The sequence below is a fragment of the Zeus faber genome, assembly GCF_960531495.2.
Source record: "Zeus faber genome assembly, chromosome: 14".
NCBI classification, from domain to species: domain Eukaryota; kingdom Metazoa; phylum Chordata; class Actinopteri; order Zeiformes; family Zeidae; genus Zeus; species Zeus faber.
In genome coordinates this window covers 30,932,402-30,953,977 of record NC_137200.1, presented here as the reverse complement: position 1 = coordinate 30,953,977, position 21,576 = coordinate 30,932,402, and the positions used below count along the sequence as shown (strand labels likewise).

The window sequence follows — 21,576 nt, the reverse complement described above, 5'->3', positions numbered from 1 at the left end:
AACGTTTTCAGAACATTGCACACAGGAGTCTGGTCATGAAGTGATCCCTGATCTCTGGCGTGAGCTGCTTGTATAGTATCTGTGCTGTGACAGTTAAGGCAGATGTCACCAAACTGCCAGATTTTGCAAAGGGTGTAGTCATTTGTTTGGGGGCAGTTACTGTATGATGGCATGAAAACTGAACATTGCTTTGTGACACAGGTTTGACCTTCAACAAACTAGAAGGTTGTGAGATCATTATGTTTCGGGAAACCCGCAGATAAGCCCAGAATATCCTTTTTGTCATGTCACACAAGCTGATTAAACTATGATCTGTTTTTCATATCAAGCATATAAAGTATCAATTATCACAGTTCCTCTCACAAGTATAAATGATTGTATTTTCTATCAGCAGTACTTTTCCCTGCAGAATGGGCAAACATGACCTTATATGGTTACATGGAAAGCTCATAGCAATTAGAAAACACAAAAAGAAATGAATACAAACAAAATGCATTTGCCTCATTCAATTCTTTCTCTGTCGTTCAAAGGATTTTCATCAAAAAAAAATTGTAACTTTTAAACTAAACGGAACTGGAACAGGTTAACATTAAAACTGGATTCAACTGGGTTTGACTGCTTTTAACTGGACTAAACTTGTCAAATCTCGACTATCATTTAATTCCATCTCCTCTAGGAGAAACATTATTAGTATTCATATTTATATGAATACTAAGATAAATATTATATTCATATTTAACCTTCGGCCATTTTTGTTTCATTTATGGCTCCATAGATTACAGACTGACTCATGGACCTTTGAGGCGAAGCCTCAGTACACGTCAAGCTGCAGTACACAGTATACAGTATACAGTACTGATTGGCAGTACTGAGTACATGATTTGCAATTTTAACTACTGTAAGTAAGTCTTCCTAATTTCGTCTGGATACATTTTCTATAGAGGAGTACCACACCTGTTCAGGTAGGACTTCTACAACTTAGAAGTAACAGGAAGTACTACAACCTTTAGTTAGCACTACAACTTCTAACTAGTATTACTCCTTCTACCTAGTACTCCAACTTATTGTGAGCACTACAACTTATAGCTAATACTATTCCTTCTAGCGAGTACTAAAACTTCTAGCTAGTAGTACAACTTCTACTTAGTACTACAGTGGTGGTTCCGATATTGTAGTTGTAAGAAAAACTAGAGAATAATTAAACATTTGAAAATAATCCTGGTAACAGATTAGGTATAGGTTGGGTGTATTTAACTTGTATTCGTATTTTATTGTATTTGAGTAGTATTTGAGTAGTATTTTGAACCTTCACATATTTGTTTTGTTCTAGTTGTTGTGGTTGCAGTTCTAAGCCTCTAGGTGGTGTCGCACAGCCCCTTATCCCCACCATGGCCTGCAGGGGGCGCTGTTCCTCCATGGAGGCCTTACTGAGCGCGCTCTGTGTTCTGCTGCTGCTCCTCTGTTTGGGACTCATCGCCCTCTGCTGGATCAGCCTGGAACAGCAGAACGGTGAGACGATGAAGAGTATGATGATGTTGTTTATGATGATGATGATGATGATGGTGGTGGTGATGATGTTGATGATTCTGATGTTGATGATGATGAAGATAGTGATGATGATTATTATAATGATGATGATTACTGCTCCAGAAGGTTCTGTGGCGTCAGGGTTCCATGGCCAGGTTCTGCTGACAGGGGGCGCTGTTTTCATCGATGATCTGAGGAACACCAGCAGCTTGAGCTTCAAAGCTCTGAGTTTCGACTTCCAGAACCTGGTACTATCACATACTTCATACTCTGTACTATGTACTACATGCTAGTACCACATACTAATTAATCGGTCGGCCAATTAATCGGTCTACCGATAAATTGGGTCGATATTTGCACATTTTGAGATAATCGGCATCGGCGGATGCCTGCACTCACGAGTCAAAAATAATAAACAAAAAGTGTTGATTGTTCTATACATATCGATTCTGAATATTGAGACGGTTTCAATGCTCATTTTCTGCGATACATCGATACACGAGCAGCTGCTTCCTCGCTCTCTCTTCTCTCTCACAGCCAGTCACACACCCCGCTGCAGCGCCCACATAGCCCCGCCTCCTCTCACTCCATCGCGGTCTTCACTGTCTCATTCGCTGTGGTTTGTTATGGTGTCACTCATTAAAGATGGCAGGTGGAGAGCCTCCACGCCCGGTTTTGAAAGAAAACAGCAGGAGTGCTGTTTGGAAATGCTTACAAAACACAAACCTATCACTAAAAGAATTGGAGCGGAGTTTTTTTTCTCCTCCAGACACGATGCACTGTGCATGTGTTCCCGTAACGATTTTCCGATCTTTTTATTTTTGATCTATTTATTTGTGTGCGTTTCCTACTTGTATGAAGCAAATTTTGGTAAATAAATAAGTTAACAGAAAAATCATAATAGACACGTAATTGATATGCAACGCAGTAAAATTAATAATTCATATTAATCCCTTAATCTGGGGTTTCATGACACAGGGTTTCATCATCAGTGTGTGGGTCGCCTGGGATCCAATATGAAATGGAATGTAAATCAGGGTTGGACAGGGTCACGGCGGTGTGAGCTGATGAAATATCTACTTGGACCATCACTGAGGTAGTGGTCTTAGCCACACAGGCTTTCACACATGCCACAAGAATAGTCACAAAAACACATACAGTACAATGGTTATTACAGCAAAAATAAAGATGAGACCTTTCAACAATGAGCCACCACATGAGCCAAACATGCTGTATACCGCCTGGAAAGGGTAGAGCCTGGGAACATTAAGGCTGGCTTTGGTGTCGTGGGCTAAGTCTTGGACGACTGATGTGGCGTCTGAAATGTAAATACAGCATTCGCCTCTGGGGATTTGTGACCCACCGCAGCAAAACGTTCTGTTGCGCATTTCTAAAATCGCAACGAGCCGCCAAATAAATTGAAAAAGCTTTCTATAAGGAAAATTCAATTTTTCCAGATTCGTGTGCCTTTGTGTTTTTTTTTTATCTCTAAACTTACTTTCAAAACCAAGTGTGATTTATAAATAGTAGATAAATGGTAAACTGTGGAGTTAAATACGATCGATCGTTTCAGTCCAGGTGAAGATAATTCCTCCATATTCCATCCGATGTGAAGTCACAATGTGAAACTGTTTTAACCTTTAAATCTTACGTGTTTTATACACACACCTGGATACATTGTTCTGTACGCAGCATATACCAACAAATAAGTAAAGCTGACATCACTCCCGTAAACAAGACGAGGATCCTTCGGTTTCATTTCAGTGTTGTTATTGACTACGAAAAGCGGTTGGTGGAAGCTCTAAATCATATTGTGGACTTTAATCTTACCAGTGCGATAGATCCTAGTCAGTGTAAGCAGCACATACTGGACATAATTTTCCGCGATGATGGTCAGTTCTCCGACAGTGATGCAGAGAAGGACAGCGATTGTGAATCTGATATCGGTGTTATCCCGGACTTGGAAAACATTTGAAACTGCGGATTTCAACCTGAATGTGACAATGAAACAGAATATTTTCAAGAACCATCGGAGGAGACCGACGATACGCCCGCAATTTCTACAGCAGAAGGAAAGACGCTGAGAGAGGGAGGTCTACAACTCCATGTTCAAGGACTCCAAGAGCACCTGTGAGCGCCTCAACCTCTCTTTGGGTGGTTGTGTTCAACCTGCGAGCAACCACATCAAGATGCATTACAGTTTTGGCTTGGCTCAACAGGTTAGTGAATGGTCTAAAGAAGTGATGTAAACTTTTTCTATTCATCGTGGAGAAAGTTACATGAAAGGTTTGACAAAGGCTACAGCAGAAATTAGATATGGGTTTCCGATTTTGGTTATTTGGCATACGCGCATTTATATATTAAATTACACACCAAGGTTGATATACAGAGACTTATATTATTGACAGACTGTACATTTTGTTGTGTTGTCCGCACTTTAAACTCCTAAATAATTCTACTTTTATAAAACATGTATATTCTTACTGTTAAATAAAAGCTTTTTTAAATCAAAGATGTTGTGTGTCGATGACGCTGTTCAACATTCCCTCAAAACACAAGAACAATGCAGAGACTGCCCCATTCAGCAGGGTGTTAAGTAGCCATGTGGCTCTGTTGGTCCTCCATTCCATTTGCATTCTGGGAGCTGGCAGAATGAAGCCAAGTGTTGGGGAAACTTTGAGGGTGATTATCTTAGAAACAGTTTGCTACACCCTTATCATTAACAAGTCATCATCATCATCAGGTCTCTTGCTCGGTGACGGGGGCGACGCTATGCGTAGAGCCAGTCAGTTTCACCAATCTTCTCCATTTGGATGGGTCCAGTGCTAGGGATTCGGCTTCAACAAGCGACAGGTCCATTTGGTGTAGGTCCCTGGTGACGGCATCAATCGATCGGGTGCGGGGGGCACCACGGGGGCGTTTCCAGCCGGCAGCTTTAGGTTGGAAGTGGAGGATAGCGTGAGTGGGGTGTTCTGAGGGGGAGCCTTTTGACATGGCTATACCAGCGCATCCGACGCTGTGCTGCCAGGTGGGACGCAGGGGGCTGTTGGGTGCGTTCCCGCAGCATGATGTTAGAAACCCTATCTTGCCATTTTATCCCCTCTGTTGAGCGCAGTGCTCTGGTGTCAAAGCCATCGATTCTGGCAGCCAGGGACTTGTTGAGAGGCCAGGTTTCTGCTCCGTAGAGGAGGATGGAGAGGACCGAGGTGTTATAAATCCTTAGTTTGGTCACTCTTGATATGGAGTGGTGTCTCCACAGTGGCTTCCAAAGTGTTTTCATGGCACTGGGTGCCACTGTCTCCGGTTTATTTCTGGTGAAATGTTGCCATTGTTGGTGATGGTGGACCCGAGGTAGGTGAAGGAGGTCACAAACTCAACCTCCTCTCCACTGATATGCAGCGGAGGGGGGGCGGCACCTCCAATGTGCATTAATTTTGTTTTGGGCCAGCTGACCTTCAGACCCAATTTGTTGGCTTCCTCTTGGTGGGTTTCCAAGGCTTCTTTTAGCTGGTCAAGAGTGGAGCAGAATAGTGTGGTGTCATCCACGTATTCCAGATCTGTGAGGGTGTAACTGCCTAGTTTAACCGCCCAATTTCATCATTTCAGCTGTGATGTTGCAGATACCAGGGGCTCTGTCATTTCTCAGTTTGGTCAGAGCTTGCACGACCTCTACTTTGGTGACGGGGTCTATGCTGCAGTAGTCATTTGCGCTGGCATTTTCAGATGAAATGGTGAGAGTGGGGTCGGTTTGGGGTGCGGGGTGATGCAGAAGGTCACTGAAGTGCTCCTTCCAGCGGCTGATGCATTCATCCTCGGAGTTCAATATGATTTACGGTGGAGGACCACAACAGCACGTCCGGTAACAAGTTCATTGGCCAGTACACGCTGCCGTTCAGCAGCCTACAAATGGGGTACCGACACGTGCCGCTGCTCAACAAGAACGGAGACGCTCTGCCTTCGGCCGGACTCTTTGTACTCACCATGATGCTTGACGCCGAATGAGACGCCTTCCGGGGGAGGGAGTCGGTGCGGAATGTTTTAAATAGGATTTTGTAATCGAACGTACAAATACAAAGTTTTTGTTTGTTTGTAATCAACGAATTCAAAGAGTTGGGTGAAACATCGTCAAAGGATGACAGCTCGAGTTTTAGATACAAGACTGTGTGTCCTTTACCTGGACTGCCTTCTGTTGGGGGCCTGATTTCACTCGCCTCAGGGTTCGATACACTTGGGTGAAGTTGTTATTTTCGGCGGCAGACTCCAGGCATTCTGCTTCTCCTTGCCAGAATCTCTCCCTGTCTTCTTGTATCGCGGTGTAGCGTATGCAATTAAGGCAACGGTATTCAGTCATGTCGCCCCTAAGATGTGCTGCTCTACGGAGCTCTATGATTTCTAGCGTTGTTGGTGTTATCCAGGGGCGTCTAGGTGTATGGTGAGGGCGTCGGATGGAGTCAGCAGCTGCCTGGTTAATTGTGGACACGAAAAGGTTCCAGTTGGTGAGTTCTTCTTCGGCTAGGACATTATACCGGTTGGAGATGGAGCAGGTAAACACTGAGGTGATGGTTGGATCCTGGAGATGAGAGGATCTCAGTCGAGGTGGTGCCCGTGATGATGGAACAGCCTTTAACTTCAGTCTCAACTGGGCAACCAATAATCGGTGGTCCGTGTTGCCTAGCTGGGCTCGACGATACACACGGCAGTTGGTAACACTGGATTTCCAGCGACTGGAGATGATGATGTGATCTAAGGCCTTTCGGGTTTTGCCATCATTGCTATACCATGTCCATTTGTGTATGTTCTTCCTGGGGAACCACGTGTCTACAATAGATAGGGCCCCAGCACTGCATAGATGCTGGAGGTGGTCACTGTTGTTGTTGGTGATGGGATCTGGAGATTCTGGGCCAATGATGTTTTTGGTCTGCGAGTCCCGAGAAGCAGAGGAGACGGTGGCGTTGAAGTCTGCTAGCACAATAGTGATGTCATGAGGGGGTATCTGCTGGATGGCCAGATGTAGTTGATCAAAGAAAGCGTTCTTTGCCTGGTCGTCTGCGACCTCTGTTGGTGCATAGGCAGCCATGACGGTTAACTTGCCGTGTTGGTGGTGGAAACCGGCGGTTAGCAGTTGTTCGCTGACTGGGGTCCATCCTATAAGGGATTTCCTAACATGGCATGGCATTGCTAGGGCGACACCATATAGCCCTCTGTTGTCATTTGAGCCGCTCCAGATGTAGCTGTGGTCTCCCTCTTTCTTCTCACCGCTATCACACCAGCGTGATTCGCAGAGTCCCGCGATGGAGATGTTGTAACGAGACAGTTCACAAGACAGAAGAGTAGCGTGTCCTGTGCGTCAAAGGTTTGCACATTCCATGTGGTAACACGGAAGGGATGTCGGAGATTGATTGTTCGTGAGTCAGGGGCGTGCAAGGGTCGATACCAAGGGTCAGTCCGGCTATTTCTGATTGGTTTCGTAACAAGGAGAGGTTCTCTGGAGGAAGTTGTTAGCCCACTGCCAGATAGCCAGCTGGGGGGGCTGCCCCCTTTAGGGCCTGCTGGCCTGCCCTGAACCATTCTCGTCAGGCCCCTCGCCTGAGACCAGTTTGCCATGGGAAACCCTACCAGGAGCACAAGGCTCCAGACAACATAGCTCCCAGGGTCACGGGGACGCACAAACCTCTCCATCACGGTAAGGTGATGGTTCCCGGAGAGGATTAACAAGTGACACCTTGTTTTGAAGCTCTGATTCTCCACTTTCAAATGAAGCGGGAAAATAAAAGTCAAAGAGTAGCAAATGTACCTAAAATCTGGTGGGTCACATTTTCCATATACCCCCTTGAGAGGCTAACAGGATATTAAGGGTCATTCTCTTCTGCTGTACGGCATTGCTGATATCTGTAACTTCTTGCTGGACGGCAGATAAGGCGAGAGAAGAAAGATTCATATGGTTTTCTAAGATTGAGGACAGAGTTGCTATTTCTTCCTATGAAGTGTAAGTACCAAAGCCAGGAATTAAAACACTAAAAACACGTTCAGTCTGCATCTCCCAATACACGATTGGATTCCGTTTAGACGGTTTAGTCTCTTCTCCTCCATCCACCACGTTGGTGTCTGCTCTGCACCTTCTTCTCTGATCAAACGTTTTTCCAAATTCTATTCATCATATCACAGCATCATGTTCCCTTTATCATTATTATCTTATCTTTGATATCACAATCCAAATCATATCCATAACGTTAACTACTTTTATGGAGACGTACTGACACTTCTCACAAGCTGCCAGTCTCCTTTCTGCCCTCTCAAGTGGAGAAATCAAGAGGACATCTTGTAAATTATCATATATTATTGAATCGGAGCGCACTTTTTCTTTAAATTGTTATAACACACAAGCTGCGCTCCAGCTGAGCTCCAGCTCCTTGTGGCTCGTGGCCTATGAACCCATCACTGCGCTTCAGAGTGAAACACAGCACACATCTATCTGTCTTGTCTCTTTTTTTCACTGCAACTCTGCGTCAACATTAAATGTCGGAATGTTGGAATTATGACTTTAAAAAGTAACAGCGGCAGTAAAACTGTATTTCACTGTGATAGTTAAATTTTGCAATTGATCCGCAGTTCACATGCGAGTCGAACCATGGGGGTTAGGGTTAGGGTTAGGGTTACTCCACTAGCTAGTACAGTATGCACTAGATAGTAGAGTTGCGATATCTCTTATATAACAAAAATGCTGTAAATACAAGTAATGGTTCTATAAACTGACTACTGCTGTGACCTTTGACCTGCATGCCATCTGACCTTGGACCTCCAGTTGGCTGAAGCGTTTGGTCACAGTTCCCTCTCCAGCCACTACGGCTCCTGTCGGGTGTTATCCTTCAGGTGGGCGCTACAATCTTGTAATCTGTATTGATTATTGATTAACCCAGCTGATCAATGGACTGACATGGTGCATGTGATGCCTTTCGTCTCCAGCAGGGGCAGTGTGCTGGTGAACTTTGACCTCTGGTTCCATCGCAGCATTGCAGCCAGCCAAGTGAAGCAGGAGCTGGAGATGGGGCTCAGTAGCACTGGGGAAGGAGCCTTAGAGATTGAGAGAAGCAGCATCCAGATCACAGGTATTCAAGCTCTGAGTAGCAGCTCAGAGTAGCCTGGTTAAACTTTGCTCTGTCGTTAAGCTAACAAGTGAGCTGCTGCCATGCTAATAGGCTTGGGCGATCGTGCAAAATTCCAATTGGTAGATACGCACGTGGTGGGGTTTGCGCAGATAGAACGTAATGTAATGTGGTAACTGCGGTCTCCCCGTTTCAGAAGTGCAGGATTTAAATTTTCAAGTAAGTTTTTCATTTTCATACAAGTGAGATACTAAGGAAACAAAATATATCTAAATCTTTCTCTAGATTCAAGATTCAAGATTTTTTATTTGTCACATACATATACATACTTCCATACATATATGCAGTGAAATGTAATGTGGCTCCATGTTTCTATGACATGGAGTTGACCGTGTTGATCGCTGATCAACACGGTTTTATTCGTGAATCAGCCCAAGCCTTCATGCTAACTAGTGCTTTTTAGCAACATTTTTATTTTGCAGTTTCTAACCAGTAGCCAACTTTTGATTTGTAATATTCACATGGCTGGTTATGATATATTTATCTTCAGATCTACAGATTTCTTAAAATAAATATTTGAGGTACGAGGAAAAAGGGCTTTAAATGACAAATCAGTCTGTTCATGCCCAGAACAACTGCACACAGGAAGCAGGGCTGGGGTCCTGACCCCTCCCTGTGGAAGCAAGAGCTTCTGACAGGAAGTACAACCCTCTGACAGGAAGAAGAACCTTCTGACTGAATCTGTTTTCTGTTTAGAGAAACCACCTCAGACGACTCTTCCACCGGAAACAACACAGAACCCCTTCACTACAGCAGGTATAGTCCTCCTTTGTCCCTCCATCACCCCCTTCACCCATCCTCCTCCACCCTGTCCCTCCTCTGTCATTATTTCATTATGAATCACTGACAGGAAGTAGAACCTTCTCACAAGACATAGAACCTTCTGACAGGAAGTAGAAACTTCTGACAGGAGGTACAACACTCTGGCAGGAAATAGAACGTTCTTACAGGAAGTAGAATCTTCTGACTCTTCCAAGGGAAACAACACAGAACCCCATCACTACAGCAGGCACACTTGTCCCTTCCCCATCCTGTCATTCCTCCACCTCCACCCTTCCCTCAGTTTCACTCCTCCAACCCTCCATCATCCTGTCGCTCCTTCCTCGTCCCTCACTGCTCCATCATCACTCCATCATTCCTCCATCATCCCTCCATCTCTCTGTCACTCCTCTGGCATCCCTTCATTATAAACCATTCTTTGCTAAATAGTGATGAAAGGTTCGGCTCTTTTTAATTTTTTTACGAAACCCACAAACTCTTTTTCCGGAGTGACTCCAGCTGCACATCTCAAAGATTGTTTGCTACAAACAAATGGTTCTTGAGTCTTCCAGCCCCGTCCTGAGCGGATGTGAACCGGGCCGACCTTTCTGTACGCTTTAGTGAAGGGTCTCCTCTGTATGTCCCAGCCCATTGTCCTCCAGGCTTCGTGTCCTGCAGCGTCTACTATTGCGTTGCGTCCTCTCTGCTCTGCGATGGTGTCCAGGATTGTCCCCATGGCGACGATGAGGATGCAATGCTCTGCGGTAACACACTATGGAAGTACTGTGAAAGTACCATGAATATTAAGTGCTTTCTTATCAGGAAAATAGCTGTGAATTAGAATAGTGTTACTACTACTACTGCTACTACTGAGGCTTCTAATGTTACTTCTACTGCTATTCTTACTGCTACTGCTACTTTTCAAAGTAATGATACTGCTACTGTGACTGGCACCGTTACTACTACTTCTCTATTCTACTCTTGCGTCTCCATAGCGACCCCGTGCGATGGGCAGTTCCTGCTGCTCGGAACGACCGGCTCCATTCACTCAGAGAACTTTCCACGACCATACAATAGCAGCACTCGCTGCCGCTGGGTCCTCAGGTACAGTAATGCAACTACTATGTAATGTGTCTCTGTGTGTACTGTGTACTATCCTGTATACTCTGTGTGTACTTCAGAGCTCCGCAGGGTCTTTCTGTGAAGTTCGACTTCCAGAACTTTGAGACGGAGGGGGAGAGCGACACTCTGAGTCTGTTTGAGGGAGTTGGATCTTCCAAACGCCTTGTCGGTAAGATGTACTATTGTAGTTATACTGTAGTAACGCTTTAGGAATACTTCAAATTAGGTTTGGGCAAATTTACGATTCGATCGGCGATCGACGATCAACTCCATCTGTCGGTGATCGACTCCATCTATCGCGATTGACATTGATGACTGACTTTTTTTTTTTTTTGTACATTTTTTTTAAATCGATAAAAAAACAAAAAAACAAAAAAGCTGTCAAGTAACCACTGGTGATCGGATCTCACTTCCCCGCTCTACAGTCGAAGACTTTGATGGGCAGGTGCTCAAAAAAAAAAGAAGAAAAGGCACATGGACACCCAACTCTGGTTCTAGACATTTTGCCGCTCTGGGAAAACGGAGCAGCACATGGGAGCGCAGATCCGTCTTCCGCTATGCGCACATGGCAGGTGCACCGAGGTGCGAGGTTCATGAGGAATTCCTCATGAATATTTCTTGCACAGACAATTCACTACCTCGATACCCGTTCAGCTTAAAAAACAACGCGCCAGATAATTTATAGCATCATAGGGTCTATGGGGCAGGTGCTCAGGCAGCACCCCCCGCCCGTACCTGCCGATCAATATGCAAATATTGTGAGAAAGATTTGGATTTATTTTATTTCCTTAGGGTCTCACTTGTAAGGAAAATTAAAAACGTAAACTAACTCAGAGAACGAGAGCAGAATTTTTTTGTTTCTCCTCTAGGCAGCGATGCACGCAGGCTCCTGTGCCTGTATTTTTATTTTAAATCTATTTATTTTCATTTGTTTCTCAAATGTATGAACCAACAATTTTAAACACACTGAGTTAAGCGACTGTCCAAGTCCTTACTCCATACTGTTTCAAAAAACCCTGTGCATCTCCACTGTCGCTTTCAGTTGCTTTGGGACTTAATTTAGTACAAACTGGATGTTTTTGTGTAAATACTTTACTTGTAAATAATAAATACTGCACTTCTGGAACGGGGAGACCGTATTTTCCACTTTACATAGTGTTCTATGCGCATGCGAACCGTGCCCATGCGCGCACCCCTGATCGCTCCCCCTCAGCGATCGGCGACGGGAATTATTTTCGCCCAAGCCTACTTCAAATACCATTGAATTTCCTAAAGGAAAATTGTACAAAATTATATTTAATGTCATTAGAGCTGCAACAACTAATTGATGTCATCAATGTCAACGTTGATCAATAACAGATCAATGAATTTGGTTACTGATTAGTTGCCTAGATATGCTTGGTCGCTAGGTTGCTACATTGTTATGTCGCTACTGATTTTTATTTTTTTCCCCGATTAATCAGAATCAATCTACCTAATCAACAGATGGGTCGCCAAAATGATAAAAAGATGGAAAAAGATTTTAACAACATATTAAACACATTAGCACTAACCTAGCTTAATACCGCTAACTGTGCAAATCCTGCTAACTGTGCTAATCCCGCTAACTGTGCTAATCCCGCTAACTGTGCTAATCCCGCTAACTGTGCTAATCCTGCTAACTGTGCTAATCCCGCTAACTGTGCTAATCCTGCTAACTGTGCTAATCCTGCTAACTGTGCTAATCCCGCACAGTTACTACTACTAACTGTGCTTCCAGCCGTGCTGTCAGGCTCCGCCCCTCCAGGAACTGTGTGGCTGCTCTCTGACCGATCGACCGTGGAGTTCGTCTCAGATGAATACAACAACTTGCAAGGCTTCAGTGCCACCTATAGGACGGAGGACACAACTGCACTATCCAGTAATCCCTGTTTAATCCCTATTCCCAGTTTAATCTGTAATCCACCAGGTCCATTTAAATACTATTCAAGTCCATTTATATATATACTCTATTTATATACTCCCCCAGATGAGGAGAAGGTGACCTGTGCCTTTGAGCAAGGCATGTGTTTCTGGAGGCAGTACCCTGAGGACGGCAGGAAGTGGATTCGACCCAGTGGCCCCACCTTCCCCCCCTTCACCGGCCCTCTGTACGACCACACGCTGGGCAACATGTCAGGTACTACCAGTGCTGCACAAGTACTGCACCGGTACTACTACTACCACAAGCAGACTTCCCTCAATTCTAGTCAGTGGTGATCTTGGGCGATCTGTGGAAGGTTTCCTAGCTCCTATCTCTCCTCTCCTAACTCCAAGCACCTAGATTGTCTCCTAGCCTGTCTGTCCTCTCTAACAGGTTTCTATGTGGTGACTGAAATGAGCTCCAGCCAATCAGAGACCAGCTTCCAGATCCACAGCCCCCCCCTGATTCCTCCACCTCAACACGTCTGCCTGACTTTCTGGTAGAAATACAAATATGAGATATAATACAATACAGTCAGTACAGTACATACAGTACCATGGTAACCGTGGCAACCACTTTACTTCCTGCAGGTACCACATGTTTGGCAAGGACATCCATCGTCTGCGGGTTCTTTTGGTTGCCGACCATCAACCGCGCACTGTCACTGTGGTGTTTCAGAGGGATGGCAACTATGGCGACCAGTGGAATCTGGGTCAGGTGACCCTCAACCTGACAACGGATGCCTCGGTTTGTCCAATCTGTAACCTGAATTCCTGTCTGGCAAGGTGTGACTTTCTGTCTGACAGAAGTGACTTCCTGCCGCGCAGGGTGTGACTTCCTGTCTGACAGATGTGACTTCCTATCTGGCAGGGTGTGACTTCCTGTCTGAGAGATGTGACTTCCTGCCTGGCAGGGTGTGACTTCCTGTCTGACAGACGTGTCTGACTGGGATGTGGCTTCTTGTCTGACAGGAAATGACTTCCTTTCTCGCAGGATGTGACTTGCTGTCTGACAGATGTGACTTCCTGTCTGGCAGGTGGTGTTTGAGGCTCTGAAAAGGGATGGGATTTCGAACGATATCGCCCTGGATGACATCACCCTGAACAGTGCCCCCTGTGGCCCCGCGCCACCAGAGCCCACCAACGTACCCACCCCCACCACTCCTCCCCCTACTCCCAGTAGGTAGACAGGCAGACACAAGTCGAGAGGTAGAGAGACGGGTAGAGAGACAGACAGAATGACCAGATCTCCTGTCTTTCTTCCAGCAGACTGTGGCGGACCCTTCCACCTCTGGGAGCCTCATTCCACCTTCAGCTCTCCAAATTACCCACAATCCTACAGGAACGGAGCAAACTGTAGGTATCCCGCTAGCCCTACAGCCTGGTGGCTTCAGCAGCGTTACCCACAATGCTTTGTTCTGTAGGCCTGTGGACCCTCCATGCCGCAAAAGGTCTGAACATCCAGCTGCACTTCCTGGACTTCGACCTGGAAGAGACCTTTGACCTGCTGGAGATCCGAGACGGAGAGGGGGCAGAGTCCCTGCTGCTGGGTGAGAATCCACCCACAATGCACCTCACCCTGTGAGGGGGAGGCAGAGTTATCTTGTCTTACCTTATCTCATCTCATCTTAAATCCGTTTTCCTGCAGGCGTGTTCACGGGCAGCATCAGGCCTGCTCCCCTGGTCTCCTCAGCCAATCAGATGACGGTTCGGTTCCTGACGGATAGCAGCGGTGGGGGGCGAGGCTTCAGAGCCAACTTCACCTCCGGCCTGAACCTGGGAAGACCAGGTGAGACTGGTCCAACTGGTTCCACTGGTCCCAATGGTTTTAGTGGTCCTACTGGCCCCACTGGGAGGCTCCCAGTCTGTACTTGTCTGTACCTGGTGGCTCCTAGTGGTTGTATTGGTACTTCCTGTGTTTCAGACCAGTGCCCATTGGGACAGTTCCAGTGCATGATGGGAGACTGTATCCCTGACAACACTCAGTGTGATGGAGCCCTGGACTGTCCTGACGGGTCTGATGAAGCTGACTGTGGTAAAATGTCTCTGTCTGTCCCCCTGCCTGACCTAAGAGCAATGATGATCTAGATTATCACTATTCTGCTCATACATCTCATTAAAACGGCAAGGTGCCAAGAATCTGGTTTCAGTTTATTTCAGATTAAATTAATTTAGATTCAATTAATAATACCATTGGGTTTTTTTTATAGTAACAACGGAATAAAGTTATGACAATGAAAATGTAACTACCATCAATTAAATATTCAATTAATCAAATCAAATCTGATTAAATCTGATCTGATTTTCCTCTTATCCAATTTATTCTAATCTCACTAAATATACTCTAATGTGATTTATTAGAATATAATATTATTAATTTAAATCTTATCAGATTTATTCGAATATAATTATTCTATTCTGAATTGATTCATCCTAATCTAATATTATCTAATAATATAATCTATATATAATCTATAATGGAATTTATAATCGAATTCAATCAAACCTAATTTGATTTATTCTAATAATTATAATCTAATTAATTCTAACCTTCACCAATCTGGTTCCATCTAATCCAATCTGATTAATTCTAATCTCGTGTGATTCAATCTAATCTGATCATTTCAAATTTAATACAATCTGATTCATTCTAACCTGATACATCCCAATCTAATCCGATGAATCCTAATCTGCTCTCATCTCTTCCAGTGCACCTGGGTGGGCGTGGTCATGTTCAGTTCCAGATCCAGAACCAAAATTTCACCGTCTGCGCTGGAACCTGGAACCAGGACCTGAGCAACGCCACCTGCAAGTACCTGGGACACAGGTACTACGAGTACGAGTGCTACTACTAGTACTGCTACTTCTTCTTCTCGTGTACCATCTTCAGATGTCCAACTCAGTGTCGTGCAGCCACGCCCTCATCTCTTACCTGGGCTTTCCTGGTAAGGTTGATGGTAGCAGCCTCTCGTCTAAGTCTGGCCGGGGCAATTTCTGAAAGGACTAGCAGGTAGGACACAGGGGTTGGCTTCAGGCAGCCGGTTATTGTCCGGAGACAGTTGTTGATCACGGCGTCGACCTTTTTGACACGTGGGCTCCTACACCAGGCCGACACCAGGCACATTGTTCAGCTGCAGAGAAGACCTACTGCTACTAATGCTACGGCTACTAATGCCGCCACTTGTACTACTAGTACTACTGTAGTTAGACTGCAGCACTCCTCAGTACCTGAGCGACACTACCTGAAAGTACCTAGGACCCAGGTATTACGAGTACTAATGCTACTACTAGTACTACTACTAATCCTACTACTAGTACTACTGCTACTGTAATACTGCAGCACTCCTCAGGATCTGAGCGATGCCACCTGCAAATACCTGGGGCACGGGTACCCTAGTACTAGTGTAGCGTGTTTACCTATTTAAAATGTTTTAATTGCACTCATTAACAGGGGAACCAAAACGTAGTGTTATATGCATTATTAAACAATATTAATAAATGACTTTATCAGCAGGGCACCACCTCTTCTGAGGAATAAATGAAATCCAATCTAACAGATGAATCGGTTCAATCTCATAACCTAAGCATACATTTCTCTCTAAAGCACTTGTTTCTATTCTCTTCTTGAAGCTAAATATCACAAACAATAACAAAAAAAATGAGACCTTTATTTATAGCTAAAATCCGTCCATCCATCCATTTTCCTCCGCTTATCCGGGGCCGGGTGGCGGTGGCACCAGGCTGAGCAAGGAGCTCCAGGCCCGCTTCTCCCCGGCAACGTTTTCCAGTTCCTCCTGGGGGACCCCGAGGCGTTCCCAGGCCAGCTGGGATATGTAATTTCTCCAGCGTGTTCTGGGTCTACCCCGTGGTCTCCTACCAGTTGGACGTGCCCGGAAAACCTCCAAAGGAAGGCGCCCAGGAGGCATCCTGATCAGATGCCCCAACCACCTCAACTGGCTCCTTTCGACGCGAAGGAGCAGCGGCTCTACTCCGAGCTCCCTCCGGCTGTTGGAGCTCCTCACCCTATCTCTAAGGCTGAGCCCAGCCACCCTACGGAGGAAACTCATTTCAGCAGCTTGTATTCGCGATCTCGTTCTTTCGGTCACTACTCAGAGCTCCTGACCATAGGTGACGGTTGGGATGTAGATGGACTGGTAAATTGAGAGCTTTGCCTTCCAGCTCAGCTCCCTCTTCACCACAACGGTCTAGTACAACAGCCGCATCACTGCTGACGCCGCACCGATCCCCCTGGCCATCTCACGCTCCATTTTCCCCTCACTCGTGAACAAGATCCCGAGATACTTGAACTCCTTCACTTGGAGCAGCAACTCACTCCCAGCCTGGAGGGAGCAATCCACCGTTTTCCGGCAGAGAACCATGGCCTCAGACTTCGAGGTGCTGACTCTCATCCCGACGCTTCACACTCGGCTGCAAACCGCCCCAGTGCGTGCTGGAGGGCGCGGTCTGATGAAGCCGACAAAAACAAATGCAGTTCTGAGGTTCCCAAACTGGACACTCTCCTCACCTCGGCTGCGCCTTGAGATCCTGTCCATGAATATCACAAACAGAATCGGGGACAAGGGGCAACCTTGGCGGAGTCCAACACCCACTGAGAACGTGTTTGACCTTGTGCCGAGAATACGAACACAGCTCTCACTTATGTTGTATGGTCGAAGGCCTTTTCCAGGTCCACAAAACACATGTAGATTAGATGGGCAAACTCCCATGACCCCACCAGCAACCCTGCAAGGGGAAAGAGCTGGTCCACTGGTCCACTGTTCCACATCCAGGACGGAATCCGCATTGCTCCTCCTGAATCTGAGGTCCCACAATCGGCCCGGAGTCAACTTTCCCGGGAGGCTGAGTAGTGTGATACCCCTATAATTGGAGCACACCCTCCAGCCCCCCTTTTTAAAAATGGGAACCACCACCCCGGTCTGCCACTCCACAGCTACTGTACTCGACATCCACACGACACTGAAGAGGAGTGTCAACCAACAAGCCCAACAATGTCCAGAACCTTCAGCATCTCAGTGCAAATCTCATCCACCCCCGGCGCCTTGCCACCCAGGAGCTTTTTAACTGCCTCAGAGACCTCTGCCAGGCATATGGACGAGACTTCCCCCCCAGTCTTCAGACTCTGCCTCTTCCCCTGACGTATTGGTTGGATTCAGGAGTTCCTCAAAGAGCTCTTTCCACCGCTCGACAATGTCCCGAGTCCCGGTCAGCAGTTCTCCCCCCGGCTGAACACAGCCTGAGCCAAGCCCTGCTTTCCCTTTCTGAGTTGCCGAACAGTTTGCCAGAACTTCCTTGAGGCCAACCAAAGGTCCTTCTCCATAGCCTCCCAAACTCCTCCCACACCCAGGTTTTTGCTTCAGTGTCTGCCGAAGCCGCAGCCCTTCTAGCCTGCCGGTACCTGTCTGCTGCCTCGGGAGACCCCTAGGCCAGCCAAGCCCGAAAGGCCTCCTTCTTCAGCTTGACGGCTTCCTTCACCAACAGGTTCTTGGGTTACCGCCACGACAGGCCCCCACTGCCTTCCGACCACAGCTCCTAGCAGCCGCCTCTGCAATGGAGATTTTGAACATGACCCACTCGGTTCCATGTCACCAACGCCCCAGGATGCGTGAAAAATTCTTACGTAGGTGGGAGTTGAAGACCTTGCGGACAGGAGCATCCACCAGGCGTTCCCAGTTCACCCTCACTACATGTTTGGGTTTACCAGGTCTATAGCTAAAATGTTTGTCAATAAAGGCAAAATCAAGAAATTGTAAATAAACAATATGGGTAATAGAAAATCAACAAAACAAATAGATGAAAAGAATGGATTTCTTAACTGACAAACTCATTACCGGTTTGGGAGAAATTGAGTAAGTGTGGGATTTGAGGTGGAATAAATGAACTACAGGCTAAATATTTAAGTTCTCATCTAAGGATTTAAAACACTATCCGACACTATTCAAGATTCAAGATTCAAGATTCAAGATTTTTATGTATGTGACAAATAAAAATCTTGAATCTTGAATCTTGAATCTTGACACTAACTATTAATCAGACTATGCAGCAGAGGGGTTCTCTAAGGTGTACTTCTCACAGCCTTGCTCTTGGGTATAGTTCTGCTGATGAAAAGGACTTACTCTTCAGGGCAGGTCTATAAACCATAAATAATTAAAAAACATCAGGTACTGACTGTACACATTTGTACTTCGAAAGTGCAGTTAAACAATAAATACTATTTAAATAAACAAAGTGTAGATAATATCTAAAATTGAAGAAAAAATAAGTAAATTTTTTGGCCTGCTGCTGAGGTACTAACCATTACTCCTGGCCTGGGTATTGCTGGTCTGTTAACAATAAAATCATATTTGTACTAGTGCTAGGGTATTGCTGGTCCATAAATTAAAAAGTAAATTATGAACGATATCTTAGATTAATATTTCAGACTCTTGGAGGCAGCATGGTGCTACTTTAAAAAAAAATCCCTACAGTTAATGTTGGTGCATATTCCCGGGATAAGAAGAATCCTCAACTGTGCGATTTCATTTCATTAATGGATAGTTACATCGCTGGATTATTTGGAAGAGAGAATTGGTCAGTAAGGTAAATAATAGTGTCCTTCGAGCCAACACCTTGACTTGGCATCATATTTCCAAGTGTAGTAAACAGAGGGGGAGGGGTAAACAGAAGAGTTTATTCCTACTTTTATGCAACTATTTCAATCGATATTTTATGCAGTACATTCTTACACTTCCATTCAGTACGGTTAACTCAGCGATTCGAAACATCGTATTAAACCGTGTCTACATAAACACACATATCAGGAATACATTCAGACATTCTCACACATTTCAACATGGAATTCGTTGTTACTTCAATGTAAATTTGATTTGTAACTGCTGAATCTATCAAAATTCAATATTCATACAGTTAATAAGAAAAAATATGAGAACAAACTTAATTTTATTGACTTGGAGACAAGTTTTTCAGATACAGGAGAATAACCTCTTATCTTCGGCCCCTTGAGAGCAGCAGAGGCCCATGACAGTAATACACATTATCCTTCCATTTCACATCTCGATGATCCTGTCACGTAGAGCAGTGGGATTTTTGACCATTTGAATGAACACATTTGCATATTACGATTACTTTGGTTACTGGGTGATTTCATTAATAACTGATATAGATGAAGCTTTTGAAACAACATATGAACTGTTACTCAGGAATGCAGATCCTAGTTTATGACATGGTGTGGTAAACTTCAGATAAGCCTTTGAGAAAGGGAGAGAGAAGGTGGGAGTTTTGATTGTGTGTGTTCCCAAGAAGAATAAAGGGAGGAAAGTTACAGGAAAGGTGAGTGTGAAATTGTCCTTTGTTTTATTTATGCATTGTCCTTATTTAATTTATCCATTGTATCTTCGGACTTCAGACCTCAGTGTTGGTGTAAAGAAAACAAAAGTAAACAAAGAAAACCGAGCCGAAAGGGGGGAGGCGCATGGTTTGACAGGAGCTGAACCCCCCTCTCTTATGGGTCATTAGGTTGTTTCACATCCTGCTGCTCATCTTCTCATCATATTTGACCATCTCCCTCCCAGGGGGTGAAGGATCCAGTTTCTAACTGAATAGTGTTATTCCAGACGTTTTTACGTTGCAGGTGTGAAGCAAATATGCAGATCCAACAGTTTCCCGCAATGGAGCCTGGTGTGTTGGAGGCTCAAAGCAGTAAAGCAGCATCCTTACCCCTCTCCTTATCGCCAGAGATCAGAGTTCAATTCACAGACCTGGAATGTCCGAGAGGGGCCAAACGAAATCCAGAATTTTGAGGATATTGCCCGCTATACTAGCACTACTAGTGCTGCTACTAGAACTTCTACTACTACAACAACTACTGTAGTAATGCTGCAGCACTCCATATGAGCTGAGCGATGCCATGTGCAAGTATCTGGAACACAGGTACTATGAGTAGTACTCCTAACACTACTAGTACTACTACTAATACTGCAGTACTTTTCAGAGCGGGAGCTGCTGTCTCAGTGCCATCGCTCGTCCATGATGCTCCGTTTGTCAGTGCTGGAATCCACAACAACACAGTACAACTCAACATCAGGTACTAATACCTTGAGTTGTACTTTGGATATACCGTATGATACTTTGTATATACTTAAGATATACTTTATATTATACATTGTATTATTCTTAATATATACCTTAGATATACTTTATATTTTCACTGGATTATACTTTATATATAGTCTGGATTTATATCCTAATACTCTGGGTGATACTTATAATATATACTATAAGTTTTGGTGTACTAATTTTTACTTATCTTAATATAGTATTATCTTATATTATCCCTATATTCTGTGACTTTGCAGTTAACTACTTGTTATACTAATAAGTTACTAACTTTGCTGTTGTCCATCTGCTAAACTACATTGTTGTGCTGATGCCTTTACTCTGTGCAATAACAAAGTTGAATTTAATCAAATCAAATCTACTCTAAACTAATACAATACAATATAATCTTGGACACTGAACAGTTGTTAAATATCAAAACTATGGAAGAAATGATAAGAAATAATTGTGTTGCTCAGGAGTAGAGCATGTCGGCTAGTAATCTCAAACCGGAGGATTGCCAGTTTGTTCCTCCTGATAGTGTGCTGAAGTGTCCTCGACGAAGACACTTAACCCCTAAGTCCTCCAGATGGCTGCGTCCATTGGTGTATGTATAATTCTAAGTCACTTTGGACAAAAGCATCTGCTAAATCATTTAAGGAAATGTTTGTCCTTCTACCTTTCTCCTTCTCCAGTGAATCGTGCATTGGGGAACAAGTTGTTTCTCTTCACTGCAACAACGAACGTGAGTTGCAGTGCAAAACACAACACAAACATACTGAAACATGCAATACTTTTAGAAGTACTTCTACCACTACTTCAAAAACATGAATCCCGGTGCAGCTGATTCATGAATCTTTATGATTCGTCGAACTCGAGTCGAGTACTCCCGAGGGCCCCAATGCCTTTGCTTCTAGGTTTCAGGTGTATAATTTATGACACCACTTTCCAC

The 21,576-nt window shown here is 44.8% G+C and overlaps 1 protein-coding gene across 1 annotated transcript in view; it reads left to right on the top strand.

Annotated features, from left to right (window-relative positions):
• Window positions 1-8,461: 8,461 nt before the first annotated feature.
• The window catches only part of tmprss15 (transmembrane serine protease 15), a gene marked incomplete at both ends in the record, with an annotated part of 33,545 nt that continues 20,430 nt past the window's right edge, over window positions 8,462-21,576 (top strand). Inside the window, 15 exons of the mRNA XM_080013619.1 lie at window positions 8,462-8,633; window positions 10,112-10,213; window positions 10,445-10,553; window positions 10,631-10,740; window positions 12,331-12,471; window positions 12,580-12,729; window positions 12,907-13,012; window positions 13,104-13,260; window positions 13,550-13,691; window positions 13,779-13,868; window positions 13,937-14,062; window positions 14,161-14,301; window positions 14,437-14,547; window positions 15,222-15,339; window positions 15,426-15,457. Of these exons, the coding sequence (XP_079869745.1) occupies window positions 8,462-8,633; window positions 10,112-10,213; window positions 10,445-10,553; window positions 10,631-10,740; window positions 12,331-12,471; window positions 12,580-12,729; window positions 12,907-13,012; window positions 13,104-13,260; window positions 13,550-13,691; window positions 13,779-13,868; window positions 13,937-14,062; window positions 14,161-14,301; window positions 14,437-14,547; window positions 15,222-15,339; window positions 15,426-15,457 (1,807 nt within the window). The remainder of the gene's footprint in view (window positions 8,634-10,111; window positions 10,214-10,444; window positions 10,554-10,630; window positions 10,741-12,330; window positions 12,472-12,579; window positions 12,730-12,906; window positions 13,013-13,103; window positions 13,261-13,549; window positions 13,692-13,778; window positions 13,869-13,936; window positions 14,063-14,160; window positions 14,302-14,436; window positions 14,548-15,221; window positions 15,340-15,425; window positions 15,458-21,576) is intronic.